The sequence below is a fragment of the Ips typographus genome, linkage group LG11 (assembly GCF_016097725.1).
Source record: "Ips typographus isolate SLU linkage group LG11, UJ_Ityp_2.0, whole genome shotgun sequence".
Taxonomy (NCBI): Eukaryota; Metazoa; Arthropoda; class Insecta; order Coleoptera; family Curculionidae; genus Ips; species Ips typographus.
The window spans coordinates 9,480,690-9,498,379 of record NC_138432.1 but is presented as its reverse complement, the minus strand read 5'-3'; the positions used below and the strand labels follow the sequence as shown (position 1 = coordinate 9,498,379).

At 35.0% G+C, this 17,690-nt stretch overlaps 1 protein-coding gene across 11 annotated transcripts in view; it reads right to left on the bottom strand.

Moving 5' to 3' along the window:
* rg (A kinase anchor protein rugose) overlaps nt 1-17,690 on the bottom strand; it is a 105,288-nt gene that overhangs the window by 79,561 nt on the left and 8,037 nt on the right. For all 11 annotated transcript variants that reach the window (XM_081989896.1, XM_081989897.1, XM_081989901.1 and 8 more), the window contains exon 2: nt 3,268-3,372. In XM_081989896.1, the coding sequence (XP_081846022.1) occupies nt 3,268-3,372 (105 nt within the window). The remainder of the gene's footprint in view (nt 1-3,267; nt 3,373-17,690) is intronic.

The following is a 17,690-nucleotide window of genomic DNA, read 5'->3' as shown; positions in this document are numbered from 1 at the left end:
GAGGCGCCAGCTGTCTTCTCTTATGGGGCGCCATTTTGTCCGGCCACAAAATTTAAGAGTTTGTCTCACAGACAATACCTTAAGTAACAGCTACGTAATGAATCTAAATGAGCAGAAAGTTTTCAGACTGACAGACAATAAATAATTTTTTAAAATTCAGGGCTCAAATACGAGAGTGAGTCCCAGCTGTACTTTTCGGCGTCATTTTGTCGCATCATAAAGTTTCAGTTTGTTTTCAAAGCTTGAATCGATCGATGAGAAAATTGGAATAATTCTAGTTTCTGATCACATTTATGACTGTCCATTAACTATTTTACGATTTGGGTCCACACCATTAGACTTTTTTCTTTCCTTCAAAAGATCACAATGTGGATCGAAAAGGTGGTTTCCGAATGGATGATTTTTTTGCTTATTGCTCCGATTTAGTGTAATTTTATTGAACGTTATCATTTCCTTTAATAATTCATATACAAACCTACTTAGCTACGATAATTCAAAAAGTAAAAAATGCAATTTTTGTCAAAAGTGCAATTTTGGAAATTTTTTATTTTGCTCATTAAGGGTTCCAGTACACAGCAAAGGGCATATTTATACCAAAAAAACCTTAAATTAGGTAAAATTAGCAGAAAAAAAATCCAATATCTCGGTAACATGAGGAGCTAGAGAGGCCATTTTTAACTAATTTTGTAGTATTTTTTATCCTTTTTCTAATGCAAATTTAAATAAAAGAGCTACGATTTTTCAAAAAGTAGAAAAATGCAATTTCTGTCAAAAGTGCAATTTTGGCAAATTTTTACCAAAGAACCGTAAATTAGGTAAAATTAGTACAAAAACCAACAAATGGAGATAATTAGAGGTTTTTTTGAAGTACTTTTTGAAATTAAATATCTCGGTAACATAAAGAGCTAGAGAGGTCATTTTTAACTCTTTTTGTAGAATTTTTTAGGGTTGTAGAAAGTTGAAAGGTTTCTTTAAATTTTAAAGACTTTTTTGGGAGGTTTTTAGTAGTACTTACAGGAGGATTTAGAGATTTCAATGATATAACGGAAAAATATAAGTATTTTCAGTTTTAGAAACATTTGGGACGTTATGATGATGAACACCACACTTCCAACAAACTTTCTTGAACACATTTTCTAGTGCTTTTAAATATTACCATATAAAATCTTTCAAGAAATTTTCCGACCTTAAAATCACCAAGTAAAATTAAAACTTTAACAAAAACCACATTTATAATGTACTTTTAATGAAAAATCCACTTTTATCTGACCTAAAGGGAATTAAGTCGGCTGGCAAAAATTAACTTGTTTCACCGAACGAGCTTGGAATTAATAAGGACGAATATTCAACGTGCACGGAATTAGAAATTTATATTTAGTGTAAGCAACACGTCTTAAAATTGAAAAAAAGACATTGTTTTAATTAGGAGTTCACTTACGTAACAAGAGTAATCAATTTAATGACTAACATTCCTCGGTGTAGCAAATTGGAGTTATGTTCAGTAAGATTGGATTAAACTAAATTGGGTGTATTGTTCTCATATACAAGGACAGCTCGGATTGATTCGACTTCATACAAGTCCAATTTGATGTTACTTGTCGGAACGAGAAACTTGATTGAACCTGTTAACTCCATTATCCAAGTATGATTTGAGCCGTTTAGAAAGAAAAATCTGGTTCTGGACGAGATTGTACCTGCTACAACCCCCTCAAAGGGAATTTTAAGGAAAACACAAAGCCCTGAGAGGTAAAACCTTATTAAGGGAGGGAAATATCGAATGGTACTGGAGGGAGACCGGATTTAACGAAAAAGTTGGCAAAGACGGATTAACGTTTTTAGGTCGAAGAAAATATGGAAATATTTTAAATTTACATAAGTAAGCAGAGCTGAATTTAAAAAATGTCCCCATCATCTCCTTTGTCACTCTATACTTTTCATTTTTACGAGGTTAACCCCCATAAAAAAAATATGGAAAAACCACAAATTGCGTTCCTACTCTCAGACTATATCAGCTATAAAAGGATTGTTTTGTCATTTCAACCAACATAAACTCATAAAAGTATGCAAATATCATCAATTTGCATAATAAGCAGCTCATCGGAGGGGAATTATAAAAAGCCTGCCAACTTAATTCAAATCCAAGAGGTGAGAATATTCTGTCAGGATCACGTAAACAAAATATAATGAATTTCATTTTAAACTTGAGCTAAATTTAAAACTGCGTAAAGGAAACTGAATACATTCGGCTGAGGGTAGGTCTTTGTGCGTACATTTCTTCCGTAACAAAAGCTCTAGAAAGATGGATTGATTACCTTTGGGAAGAAATGCACTTGAAACAATTTAGAGCTGATGACAGGTTAGAAAATTAATTTATTGAAGAGTGCATGTAAATTATACAAAGTTTTTTACCTGACTTCCCATCAACACAAATAACGTTTACAAAAAAAAACATAAATCACGCGTTAGTGGATCAATCAGAACCCTAGGCTGCAATATTTATCTGTTGGCTTCATCCAAATTGAAAAAACGTTATTTTTCAATTAAAAATATGTTTTTTCCCTATTAATAATTCAATACAAACTGAAACAATCAATAATTTGGACGTTAATTTTCAATAGGATCAACAGAACAATAGCAAATACGTGAAATTGTTTGGAAATAACCGGGCTTGAATAATAAAACGTATATCCGAAAATTTTGTTTCCATTAGTGAATTAAACCACGAAACTGGTTTTTTCAATCAAATACGTATTAATCTTGGATTTTTAAATAAATAAGCGAAGGGGGAAAAAACCGACACCCTTAAAATTGCGACAATCCCAGGGGCAATTTAATTTGGCAAAAAATCCTCCACCACTCATTACCACATTTCGTCGGTCATATTTTCAACCCCTCATGTAGAGATGTGTCTGTTTATGAAAAACTCTCGATAAACCAGTTGAATAAAACTTCTTCTAAAGAAGACAAAATGACGGTACTAAAACTGTGGTTATTCTGTTAAACTTATATATATTATATTATAGCAGTATCTCACACTCACTTTATAAGAGTATCGATACTTTTCTGGTATGGCTACATCCCTATTGAAAACCAATGAAAAATTTAACCCTGCTTTACGAACATACTTCCGAAGGGCCGTGCCGCATTGGCGCGGATATACACTATTTCCTCGGTGAATTTCCACGCAAATTGGCCCTTAAATCGCATCGGTTCCCAAAACTGTAAACCTTTTCCCGTAAGTCTTTACGCGCGGTGTTTTTGACTCACCTGTAAGTTTGGAGGACAATGATCTAGTAGTTCCAACATGTGTCGGATGTTTTGAGCATCTTGGATCACAAAGTTCAGTTCCATGTCGAATTCGCCTCCAACCAACTGCAAACCAAAGTGAAATGTTAAGAAAAAGACAATTTAACTTTAGACGCTAATTAAATTGAGCGGTAACAATTAGATTACGTTTGTGGCCAAAAGCGAGTAGAGCTTTTGCAACAAACATATTCCCAAAGGAATTAACTTGTTTCAGCTGCGCTAAAAGTAATTAATACAGCTGGGTTAGGCTAAATCCCTCTACTCGACGTTTGCGCTTTAATCACGACAAAAAATTTCTAAGTCTTAAATTAGCATTTTTCTGTAAAAAACTTCGTTCCGATTATTTCGTATTTAAAGTCCATTCGTAGTCGAGAAACGAATTTAATTCCAAAGCTAAATATACGTATTTTGCATCCAATGTAATTTGCGCGACACAACTAAAGTTCGAAACTCACTAGTTAGTTTCGTCAGCAGTTATAACAAGCTGCGGAACTTCTTAACGGTAACTGCTGGAAAGTTGTATATGTACATCTAATCACTAATGAAGATTCTGAAAGCTAACTTATACATGTATACTAAGAGAAAAAAAGTGCAGTTTGTTTTGTACATTTTTGGAAACAGAAGGATTCAAATTACAGTGTGATAATAAAGTGATTAGGGGTAGGAGTTTTGTAATAAATTGCTTTTAAATTATGTTCAGTCCTGCAACGATTTTTATTTATTGCTTATTTGACAAGTAACATACTAATGCGATTTGTCAAAATACTTTTCCGGCTTCCCAACTGTAGACAAGGCTCGATACAACACTTTTAAATAATATGCGATGAGTAATTATTGAATAAAACACCAAAAATTGAGTCTGTTTTACAAATTTGCGTAATGCTACGTTCCCGCTTGCATTCTGCAAACAATAACCTGCCTGACACATGAAACAAACAATTGAAAATTTAGTTTTGTTTACTTTTTTTGATCGATTCCAGCGCAATTTGTTTTGCCAAACCAATTCCCAGTGTGTATTAAAACTGTAAACTCGTGGCTAACTAAGATTGGTTAAAACATTGATCCTGTAAGTGTAAATTTGGTGTGATTTATGCTGAATGTTTTCGTTTTGTCATAAACATATGTAGCTGAAATTTAACGCTTAATATTATCGGTGATGGACGGGTTTCCAACACATAAATTTCAATTTTATCGTTGTTGTCGAACTCATATGATGCACCTGCTGTTCAATAACGTTACAAGCTCAAAAAAATCCTCGATTTAGCGTTTGATTATCGAGTCCCGGTGATGATTTGCAATTGCATTTAAATGGAACTGTTTGCAGGTATCTAATTTTGTAAATGGGAAAACTTTTTCAATACCGTCCCGACGCGAAAATCATGAAGCCAGTAGTATTGGCAAACGCTATTAATCTTATGCCTTTCAGCTCTCTCTCTTAAATTTCCTTTTCGAATTTATTTAAGAGAACTCGTCCGTTTTGAAAAGTTGTTTTCATATCTGCGATGACTTCTCGAACGAAAATGTATTCTAATGCCTTTTGATTTATGCGAAAGTTTTGCGTGTTGTGCGCAAAAAGTTATATTTTGTCTTTAGGCGTAGTGGATATCGTCTTGACCTCATCGCCAACAACCGTCTTGGATAGATAAAGTTAGAAGACCATTTTGGGGACTAGAACTGGATTATTACAGGCCAAAGTTTGTCTATATGTTATCAGTATTTGAAATGAACAGAAGCTAAACTTTGCTTAATTTCATATACCGAGAGTTTTAGATCTGTTTAGTTTACTGCTAACACATTTATACTGCAACATAGGCAAAGTCTACTGTTTGTATTCTCTTCGGGGTTTCGGTCAGACCAAGAGACGCATAATTAAACCACATCCGATCGGAATTCGCATCAACGAGGTTCGAAAACAAGCCAAATCAGATATTGGCAGAGCAAAGACATTCCCTGGTGACTTTCGGAAGCGTCAAACGTTCACGCCAAAGGATTATTACGTTAGCATTTAATCGAAAGCCATCCCCCATTGGATTTAAAGGCTAGAGTGCAATTATTCCTGATTAACCCCCCCCCCCCAAAGCCATGGAATGAATGTATTATTGTAATTTATCGCGTTTGTCTCCGAATGAGGGGTAGGGGGGAAATAGATAAAGGTGGGTGACATATTATTAGTGCCACAATGGACGTAAATCTCGGCATGTGTGCCCTAATTTCGTTCGTATTGAAGTGGAATGTCCAGAGGTGGTTCATCATTACTACTAACTAGAAAAATCAAGCTTAAACCAAAAGGGTAAAAACCCCCATCCATATTAAAATCAGTGATTGCTTTGAACAGTAATTATCTATAACGTGACCGGAATTAATATTAAGCATTATCGATCTGCATATTGTAATAACCCATTTTCCACTGCATTATGATCTTCAAAATTAATTGGTTCTCGCGGGTATGAAACATTCGTAGCGTTACCAAAATGACAAACAAAGATTTTAGAACATTCGATTATCTTCATTAAAGTTTCACTGCACTCGACTACCCCCGACTTCATTACGAATTACACTGTTAAAGTTCGGTTCAATCTCGATTATTGATAATGACACGACCTACAAAGCAACTGAGGTTTGAATTCGATACTATTTGCGCCATATAATGCAATTTAAAAGAATCCAAGTCTGAATTGGCAAACAGTTAAGATCCTTTGAAGTTTCTGGCGCTGAAAAACTTTGAGCGGAAAACAAGCTCTGAATCTAAACAAACAGGAGACTCTTTTAACAGAGCTTTCTAAAGGTTTATCCTTCTAACACGTGACGTGCCGACACTCGACAAAGAAGTTCACTCTTTCTGACTTCAAAGACTCAGCAGTAACACAATTATTCAATTCCTCTTTCGTTGGCATTAGAATAATCAACCCCAAGAGGAATTCTTAATGAAATAATAAATTAACTTTCAGTCCCGTGTAATATTTGCAGATTGAGTAAACTTAAGAAAATATGAGGAAAGGTAAACACAAAGTGTAACCAAACAAAACATTTTAGAGTTTTAATCGTTGAAGTATCGGTGTAAACTGGGATGACGACTATTACAATGACAGTTCAGAAGCCTCTGGCAACTCAAGATTGCCTCCAGAATCATCTGGCAGCTTTAAAATAGTCTTAAAGGACATCAAAAGCCTCTGGAAACTCAAGATGGCTTCCAGAGGAAACTAGCAGCTTTAAGACAATCTTAAAAGAGCTAAGAAGCCTCTGGCCATTCAAAATAGCTTCCAGAGGCAACTGGCAGCTTTGTAACAGTCTTAAAAGAATTCAGAAGCTTCTGGCAAATCCAAATGGCTTCTAGAGGTATCTGGAAACTTAAAATGGCTTCTACAGGCATCTGACAGTTTTAAAACATTCTTAAAAGGAGTTCAGAAGCCTCTGACAACACAAGATGACTTCCAAAGAAAACTAGCAGCTTAAAACGGTTTTAAAAAAAGCTCAGAAGCCTCTGGCAAATCCAAATGGCTTCTAGAGGCATCTGGCAGTTTTAAAACAGTCTTAAAAGGAGTTCAGAAGCCTCTGGCAAATCAAAGTAACTTCCAGAAGCAACTGGTTGCTTTATAACAGTCTGAAAAAAGTTTAGAAGCCTCTGGCAACTCAAGATGGCTTCCAGAGGCATCTGGCAGCTTTAAAACTAGTCTTACAAGAAGCAAAACAGTTAACCAGCTCATATTAAACAATTAACTGAAAACCGTGACTAATATTTATTTTCCCCAAAACGCCATTACTGAAACCATCTGGTTAACAACACAAAGCAAAATTTTCTTCAGTGTGTTCCAGTAGAAGAAATCCGCTGAAAGAAATTAGATATTCCGATGTTCCCAAGGGTAGAATAAAACCGTTATGTGGCTTATATTTAGCGAGTGAGGGAGAATCTAATTTGGAGAGCCGCTGTAAAGCTCGGAAACATTTGCGCCTTATGAAATCAACTTTTTCCTTGTATCGCCTGCGGATTTACGCTGGGAAATGACGGTTTTGTTCCACTCGGACATTTGAGGACTTTATACTAACGCCCGTTTCGAAAATTTCCATTTGGGCATCCAGTATTTCATCTGTTAATTCAGTCTACCGTGACATCAATAGCAGATTAAAGTCCGTCAGTTAATTGAATATCGAGTCAATTGAAATAACCCGTCGGACTGTTTAAATTACAAGTCCAGTTTGGTTGCAAAAATAAATTCTAATCACATCACGTCCAAACTATACATCAAAAAAACAGTCAGACTGTGCTAATTAATGCAATAAAGAAAAGCAAAGTCACAAGAAAGCTTTTTTAAGGAAATATTTTATCACAATTTGCAATTTAAATCTAAACCTATTGGGCATTGATTTTTTTTTTGTTTGGCTCTTGGTCGTGGGATGTGAACTTTCTACATGCATTTACTAAGGCAAACGCGACCTGAATTCGTTTTGCGCTAGTTTTATATTGATCTAACTATGCGAGAGCACATAATAACTCAGCATCTCCAAGGAATTTTTTGTTCACCCTTCTTGTACTCGAAACCTTGTTGATTTCCCTCGCTAATTTCAGCTAATTAAATGAAACCCCAGGCTAATTTCTTTTTTCATTAAGACTTCCCTTTTTTTTTCCTTCGCCAATTTTAAGGTGTAATTAGCGTTTTTGTTTCGTTATTTTTAACCCGCATATTGTGTCTGGTGCACAGTTAAAATTCCTGGAATACAATTTGTCTACTATGCGGACAACGAAATCGTGTGTCCCTTTGTACTTTTAGTTTTAATTTAGCAGAAAACAGCACAAGTATTTAATATTTCATCGGGTAAATGAACGGCTTTTGCGTTGTCCGACGTTCAGTGAACACAAAAACTAAATTGAATCATAGAGACAACCAAGTCGACACTATATTACTTGTTACTAGGCCCATATACAGCTAAAACAAATTTAAAAAGTAATTTAGTTAACTTGCTGAGACCAACTAAACAATTTTCTTGTTCGGCAATGTAGTCGAAAACAATAAGACTAAAGTGCACTCGAAACACGTAAAGCACAAACAGTCCTTTTAAAGCTGCAAACTAATAGCAGCAATTTCGTCTTTTTTAAGGGCTCCCACCTTCGCAATAAGCGACTCGAAAAATGTCTTTTTCTTGTAATTTCCTCGCATGTATCTTACTATAGCTTAGATATATGAAGCAAATCCGAGAAGAGTGCAATACCACATTTTTAAAATGAATTTCTTGTCTGCGTCATTTTTCTATTCCAAACCACACATTGTCAAATATTAAGTAATAACAATTAGAGGAACTGTCATATAACTCAAGCCAATCAAAAGTGATTGATTCAAAAAAAAAAAAAGTAAATTGCAAGCTCCTCATGAAAGAAGAAGTTTGTTGGGCACAAATCGTCTAAAGTTTTAAGTTGTTTTTCGTTTGTAAATGGCAAAGTTACGAGACAGTTAAGAAGAAACAGGTTACAAAAGACGTGGCCAGAAAATTCTTGTAAAAGTACCAGTCGAGTACTCTAAAATTATGAAAGTTCTTTTATGAGAATTATTTCATTTAACTCTAAGAAATGTAGTAAAACTTTCTTGAACTTTCTCGAGAGAAACAATAGTTTTCATGTACACACTGTAAAAGTAATTAATGAAAAAACCAGATTGTCCAGAAAAAATTAGAATGACAGTCATGCAACCTAAAGCAAACAAATAAAGGTTTATTAACCCAGATCGAGTGTAGGTCAACATCATTAAAGCAACGATCTTGGAAACCTTCCTCATAAATCATATCAGCTGGCAAAACAAACATGGCGACCCTCGCTTAAAGAAAAAGGAACCTCACAATGATGTATTGCCTCTAAGTTCTCGAAATAGTTCGTAGAAAAAAAGTGCACGTCACATCTTTCTCGCTAATTTCACTTGAAATGATGGAACGAAACAAGGTAAAAAGTGCAAAAAGACAATTTTTCAATAGAAAACTCAACCAAAACCTATTTAGGTTAGGTTAGGTTGTGTATCATTAATATTTTACTTACGCTTGATTAATGAAAGGCCGAAGGTTTTAAAGCCTGAAAAACTGTCTAATTTGTATTTTTTTCCTGAGATTAATCAAAGATGATGAGGTCCGAAATAAATCCACTCCACAAGAAAAAGAATATACTAGCCCACAATGGCAATAATATCAAACAAAGCCCACGTGGAGAGCAAATAAACTTACCGCTACAGATGGACTTCATCAATCTTCGAGTTTTTGGCCCCGAGGAAATCCGACTAAGGTGTGCGATCACAAATATTGATTGATTAAGCGTGAACTGGACAGAAAATGAACGGCTGATTGCCAGTTGTGTAAATGCATCGACTTTTTGCGGGCCCCAAAAACGCCTTTTTTTAAAACTCCAAAGTGAGATTGATAACACGCTTCCTATAGCAAATTGAGGCGCCTCTTTCATTTACAGATTATAGAGCGGAGTGTCACGGACCGTGGATAGAGCCGGGAAACATCTCGGGGACAGCGAAAGCTTGGACGGCTCAATTTTAACTCTTTACCGATATCGGGATCGAAGTATCCGGTCCGGAAATAATCGTGAAATCGATAGAAGAGACTTTTTTAATATCTTTGCAATTTAGGTTCTCGAAATACGGTTTTATTTTTCTAAATTGTCCCAACGGAAAAAAAATGTCGACAATAAATTTAAAAGACGTTGTGCGACAATTTTTTACAAAAAAAAAACACCACGTTTCTCCTGTTCGTCCTTTTCCTTGTTCCAATATCGGGTACGGAATAGTAATAGGTTTCGTTGCGCGTGCATGTCAAGTCAAAAAGGGTAAGAAACTAACTTAACCCATACTTTACAAATTAAAAGTAACTGAACGAAGTGCGAAGAGCCAAGAATTTCAGGTTTCAGGGCTATAAATTCAAATTACGCAAATACCCCCTAAGTACTTGGTCGACCAACTTTCAAAATAAGTTTGAAAATTCGAGTAGAAACTGCTCTGTTTGAAAATTATGGCAAAAGTTCGAGGGACCAGATTAATTTAGGAAAGAATTCTGCCCTGGATTGAACATCTTTCAGAACATGTCAAACAGATAGTTAGCCAGTATTATTGTTAATTAAAGCTTCGCCAAAGGGCAAACACTTGGGGTGACAATATTATTAAAGCAACAACCTCTCTTAACTAAACGAGCTGCATATTTTTCTTTCGCCTCTCCCTTTCAAAATATTTTCGTAACGTTGGCAAAATATTGACACTCGACGAAACATAAAATCCGGCCCTTCGCGAACTGAAAACACAACATTTCTCGTTTGGCAACGTTAAAAATTGCTCGTCTAAATGACACGTGAAAAATTTACAGCGCAGCCGAAATTGCCGAAAACAACTTTTAAGTATTTACGAAAAGTGGATAAGAGGTTTTTGACACGAAGTTACGAGCCCGCCCTTCTCATAAATCGTGTTAACCCAAGCGTTCCGTTGAATCTGCACAGGAACAGACAAAACGATTTTTGTTACGTGAAACTCAACCCATTTTAATCTTTTGCCCGATGACTGAATAATGCATTCGGTGAAGACTAAATATAAAAATTTATTTTTCACTAAAAATGAATATTAGTAAAAGTACTTGATCCTATAAAACCTTGTTTTGGGACACATGATGTGACATATACAAGTCTCTTCCTAGTATTCTTCTAGGCTTTATTCTTTAATCCGAACGGTCATTTTGCAAAATTACAACATCAACTTTTTCAATTATACAGCAGAAATACAATTTATTTATTAATAATGTAAGCTGGAAATCGAAGATAATTAAACCATTAACCCTATGCATATAGTGGTTACATTTTGATCATTAATTTCGCTTTGCATTAGCAACACCCTATTAACAGGGAGCATTATACCCAGGTAAAATCATAGAGATAGCAATATGTTGCGGCTTTCATACTCTGAATAACAAATTCAGTTTTCTATACGTGGGGAAACGTTGAGAGAGTTCCTCAGAGGAAAATACCAATATATTAGAGCACTACAACCACCCTTCCGCATGCCACGAACATACATAAATGCATCATGTCGGCCAGGAAGAATGATTTTCTTTATTTTTCTGCACGTCAGCCGTGGTTGCGGCAGGCTTTTTGTACGCTCAGACACCTGGAGTTTGCCTGAATAGAGTCGACTCAATGGTCAGAGCCATATCGAGATGTAATGCGAAAAAGGATCAATTAGATTTTCTCAGTTGGAACCGTGTGACTTATACAAAATACCTGTCTTTGTTTCAAAGTAGCGATTTTCAATCAAACTAATAAGTTTAAATCTTGAAACTGAGATAGTTGTTAGCTGATTACGAACAACTGAAAGTAAAGAACTGTGAAATACTGAAAATTACCAATTTACTGCAAATATTTAGCAATCTTAACCATTATTTTAGAGCAGAAGTAGGTCCGGACTAGGTTTACAGTGATTTTTAATGCTGTCATTATAACTAAACTTTTTGACCCTTTTCTTGTTAAATGATACTTTATTGACTTCAAGAAGATCATTTCAACTAATTTTTTTGAACGGTTGTAGCTCTTTTATTTGAAGTCCCAGAAACTTAAATTTAAGGTCTTTTGGTATTAAGAACCCTTCTGGACCAAAATAAAAAAAAACGCACTTTTAACAACAATTTCAGTTTTCCAATTTTTGACAGATCTTATTTGACTTCCTATCTATAACTATTATATTTCTTTAAGCCGCCATTAAAAATAGCAGTAGTGGGATACCCATTTGAAAGACAAGCAGAAAACGGGTAATTCAAACCGTTTGGACGAGTACGCGTGATCAGAATGTTTGCTTTCTTGATTGAACTCGGTCGAAACAATAATTTATCCGGTAATTGGTAATGAAGTTGGCTAGGCGATGCGGAACTAGGAAATTCGGGGCGCTAACCAAATTAAGAACAAATTTCAGCTTCCTGGACCGCGCCATAACCTCGAGCCATTTCGAAATCCTGATTAAATTTTCATATTTTGCTGTCCGAAAATTTACTTTGACAAATACACACCCCGAGAAATTTGCAGATGACTTACGCTCCAACAACGAGCGATGAATTCTAATTTCCAAGCTAATAAATTGCTTACTTTGGTGGTTTAAATTCAACAACACTGCAACATTCCTGCTGCTCGAACAATAGAAAAATACCAAACAATAGTAGGAATGTGGAAGCCAATTCAGCTCAAAAATTCCTAAAACGTATATTGTCATCGTTGTAAACATCCAGGCCCTTTTAAAAATATAAGCTCCCCAATATTTAAAACGATCCAGGAACAAACTTTTATACCGACAGGGAGGCGGTTCAACGACAAAGTTGAATACAATGAAGCTTAAAACTTTCCATAACTTTCCCAAACAAAATTAAAGTAGTCTCCGTTCGAGCTCTCACCAAATAATGTCGGTTAATTAAATTGTTCAAAAACTCTTGACCGGCGTCACATAGCAGATAACGAATCCGATGAGAGGCGAAATGAAATTAAAACAATGACTGAGACGAGCCGAGCCGTTCCAAATGCAAACAGTAGCCTAAATGGAAAAACTTCTTAATAAATTACTCTGGCTTCCCTCGGTGTTTACTCGAGGGGTTAATTACGAACATCAATTTTTTAACTAATTTAATCATTATTATCGCAAAATTAAAAATTAATTACGATCTGTCATCTCGAGTAAAAGTGAAAAATTAACGGCCAAAACGTAACAACATCCACTTTATCGAGTCCTTCCATATTGAGGTTGTTTGCTGTTGACGTCGAATGACGGGTATTGTGTTTAATTATATTCCCGTATTAAATCCACGTCAAAACGAATTTATTCCCATGTCAATGCTTACCAAACACGAGAATTATTCCTCAATTTTGGTGTTTCAAATCGCCATAATTTGTGTTGTCACTACACGATCCTTACCAGAAATTGAAAATATTTCAAATTTAAATTTTTGCGACGAAAAGATGTTCTGAAAATATTAAAAAATAAAAATTGTCTACTTTAAAATTCTCATATTGTGGCAACATTGATACAGGATACCTTTCCAAATTCAAGTCAACCAATGTCTTACTTTCCAAAGGTGCTAAATGTCTCTATTACGTCCTGGCAATTCAAAAAACTTATTTATGATATGAGTGTTAAAAGTTCATTTTTAAAACAGGCATGTGACAGTTTTTATGTTTCTATGCCCTCCAGGGAGGAAGAAATGAAAAACTCTTAGAAAGCTTACAACCAAGTTTTTGAAAGTCACAGAATCCTTATTCCAACTAAATACCAGTTAAAAAAATGAACAATACTAATATTTACACTTGAAAAACATTCTTTTGACGTTCTCGATTGATTATACCTATATTGCGCCATTTTGCTATTGATTTCAAAATGAATTTACATATTTTGGTATACCGCTAAAACAGACAGAACTATCGACCGAACACACGTTTCCACCTCGTCGACCACTTTCCACATTATGCCTCGGAACTAACCTATTGCCTCTTCGGTTAAACTGGAAATCAGTTGATTAAACGTTGCAACTTAATTTTGCAACCAACCCGATGTCCAGATTGACTAACTAGTGAGAACAAATCGTAGTGAACAAACCAACTTACTGAAAAGGCTTTTAAGAATACCAAACACTGGATAATACCCTCCATGGTGTCGCCGGTAAGACAAAATGTTCCGGTAAGATGGCGTCCGCGTTGACCCACCGTGGCAAGGCTAGCATGGACCAAGGCTCGACGCGGAAGGCTGCTACCACTAGCCAAGGCCGATCCATGGACTGGCCTTGGTACTTTTAGACGATCAAGAGAATCCATAGCACACTTATACCCACTTAATTTAGTATTAAAATGCACATTCTGTCACATAGAAATTTTTTTTCTCGGCAAGGTCATCACATCTAGCCGTTAACTTTAGGTCATTAAGCAAAATGGCGTAAAAACACCAAATTTTACGAAGGTCGACTTAAGGGTGGCTGCAATAAACAAAAGGACGTTAACCTAATGAACTGAGGCGGAAATTTGGAAGCCAAAATCCCATTAGTAATGCCATTAGCTCACCCCAGCGTGATCAACTATTACCATCGTATTATTGCCACCGCAATAAGTACTTAAAAAACAGTTCTAATACATTCTTTCAATTTTTTTGAAAAGTGAAAAATTTTAAAGTGCTTTTTTTGTGCTTATTTCACCTAATTTAAGGTTCTTTGGTATAAACATGTCCTTTGCTGTGCATTGGAACCCTTATGGAACAAAATAAAAATTTGCCAAAATTGCACTTTTACACAAAAATTGATTTTTTCTACTTTTTGAAAAATCTTAGCTCTTTTATTTAGATTCGCAGGAAATTCGTTCCAAAACCATAAAAAATACTATAAAATGAGTTAAAAATTGCCTCTCTAACTCCTCATGTTACCGAGATATTGAATTTCAAAAAGTACTTTTTTTTGAAAAGTGAAAAATTTTAAAGTGCTTTTTTGTGCTTATTTCACCTAATTTAAGGTTCTTTTAAGTTACATCCGCAAAAAAACCAACCCTCAAATGATGAATACTTGAATGGACTTTGAAGAAAAAAAACTGATACAAGCCTACAGGCACTGAAACAAATCTAAACATTGAATATTGTACCAATATTTAGATTCCTTAAATTAAAATTCTGTTTATTTTCAGCAAAAAAGAAGAATAAAACGAGCTGGCTCACCGGAAACTGTAAAGCGATTTTCCAGATGTTAAAGTATAGAGCCGACAATTAATAGACAAGTTTAAGCGATAAACTCAGTGTCAAATTATTGATTTACAGCGTTATTCGCAGTCAAATTAGTAGGCAAAAGCTGCCTGATTTCCTTCCGGTAGTTTCCAATCTTAATTCAGTCTTTTGTAGGAACATTTTTCGATTGAAAATTAAATAAATCCTGGAATATTTCCAACATCTCCGGTTTTTACGCGCCTCGGGTTAAATAATCCGGAATTTGAAATTTCGAATGTCAAAGGAATTATTTTCTTTGAAAACGTTGCAAGTTCATCTTCAATTTGGTGAACGCAATGTAAGACGAAAGGAGGAACGTCGGTTTATTATAACAGAAAGTAATTTTGCTCGTTAAAATTTAATTTCCACTAAAAGTTTCTTGATTAGTTTGCAATGAAAAGGTTTCCTTTATTAAATTTCACTTTGGCCCGCAAAACGACGTCACTTATATCAGAAAATCACGCACATAATGGCGCTTTTAATTGATAAAGGCAATAATCTGGACGTTATTATTGCCGTCAATAAATTAACAAACCGCCACAGAAAGGAAACTGAAACGTTGTAGGGGCTTAAGCCCCGGCCCTTTATAGGAAACTCTTTGCTATAACAGTTATTTACGGCTTCCCGTAGTAAAATTAAATCCTACCCATAAAACACTGACTTTGTATGGCTGCGGCAATATTCTACGATACATCAGCCACGACGTAGAATGTTGAAGACAGAAGCAACACAGGAAGCTTTCAGAGTGCTTCTGGCATGTTAAAAATGTTCTTTATTGTTATTTTTCATTTTAACGTTACTTCCCAGTGAAGCTCTGAAAGTTATATTTTACAAAAACAACGTGTAAAGTCATATTTAGTAATACACCTTTAATTTAACAAGACAAATATTTCAAGTTTTAAAGTATGTTGAGGAATGTTACTTACAGTTTTAAGTACTTTCTAGAGTGCTCTCAGGTTGTTTTATTATTAAAATACTTTTTAGCTTCACAAGAATATAAAATATCATTCAAATCGAATATATGCTTTATCGCCAAGAGAGTAAAATTTTGAATGCTTCATAATCTGCTAAAGTATGACACACATTTTGACCTTTTTTGTTGTTTCTGCCTGAAAGAATGTCGTCGTTATGAGCGCCTATTTTTCACAACATATTGTGTTATTTTTTTTTTTTGCGGGGCCGAAAAGGCATTGTAAACGGGCCCATTCACATAGCTTTCGCATTATAGCCAAACAATACATTTTATGACCCCTACACATTTCTTCGTTTTGATAGCATTTTTTGCTGACATTAAGCTCGGTCAGATTATTAATTGTTTACTATTATAGCATGGTTATAACCTGAAGCGGTCAATTTGTTCGAAAGTCATAATAAATGTTTCAGTTTCAGTTCCAATTTTAAGGTCGTCAAAGATCAGTTCAAAGTTTACGATTAGAAGGAATTTTACTGAGAAATACTTGCCTCGGGCTGCGCTTCATATCAAAGGAGTTATTCGCTTTGAACTTGGAATAAGAAGTTTAGGGTTCATCTTCAGTTGCAAAGTAGGAATGCGAACTAAGAGAAACTCTAACTTTATTAAAACTCATCACTAGTTCTTATTATCTAACTATTGAAAAGTCAATGATTTGTGAAATGGGTGAAAAAAGTGACTTTTTGGTTCTATTGCTTTAAAGTACTCCAACAATTTAGCTTTCGCGTGATTAAATTTAAAAACTGCAATATGTTGTTTACGGTCATACGGAACTCTGCAATATACGAAATCCCGAAATAAAATGCCCGGTTGTTTACGACTTCGTCTCTAGAGACTTAACATCACCCAAGCAACACACATAAAAGTCAATAAAATGGACAATTTAGAGTTTCAATGATAGTTTCGTGAAAGTTATTTCAAATAATATAGTACGGAATGCAGATTGAAATCCGCATATAAAACAATAAGTTCCAAAAATTTCATTGATTCAATGTGACTTAAATAATGGAAATCAGAACTACATTTTCTTTAATGGTCTAAGAACGCTAGTTTAAATCTCTAATGACATCGATTTCGAGGGATTTAATTTACTTTCCGACTTTTTGTTATTAGGGATCAGGTAGAAAACAATCTACGCTCATCAAAAAGGTTTCCCAACAAAAATAAAACTAAAACGTGCACATTTTTTGGAAAACAGCTAAACAAGGTTTTCCTAGTGAAACTGCCTGAAAGTCTCTGAGATATTTTCCCAATATTAAAAAGTCGATGTCTCGACAAAGAGATTTCTCCTTTGGAATCGTTCCAACCTTTTGATTAAAGTAAAATAGCAGCCGCTTGCTGTCTTGAGGCTAAATAAAGACTTGACGTTGTTTTGATAACAACTTTCATTCCAAAAACCACCACAAACTTGATTAGAGGCACAATGAGCTAATCAGCTGTATGGCAATTTATATTTTACAAGATGAACATCAACTACTCACTATTAAGTAAACTTAAATAAGAAGCTCTTTCTCAAATTACAGTACCCTTCATAACCGTTCTTTTACAGTCTTTTGAAAGGGATAAATTGCTTTAACCAGATATCTCGGCTTTTATTGTTGCAGATTTAGTTCGCTTGGGAGATTATTCGGACTGAAACGTTGCCCTTTGTTAAGAAAAACCTGAATCGACATGCTAGT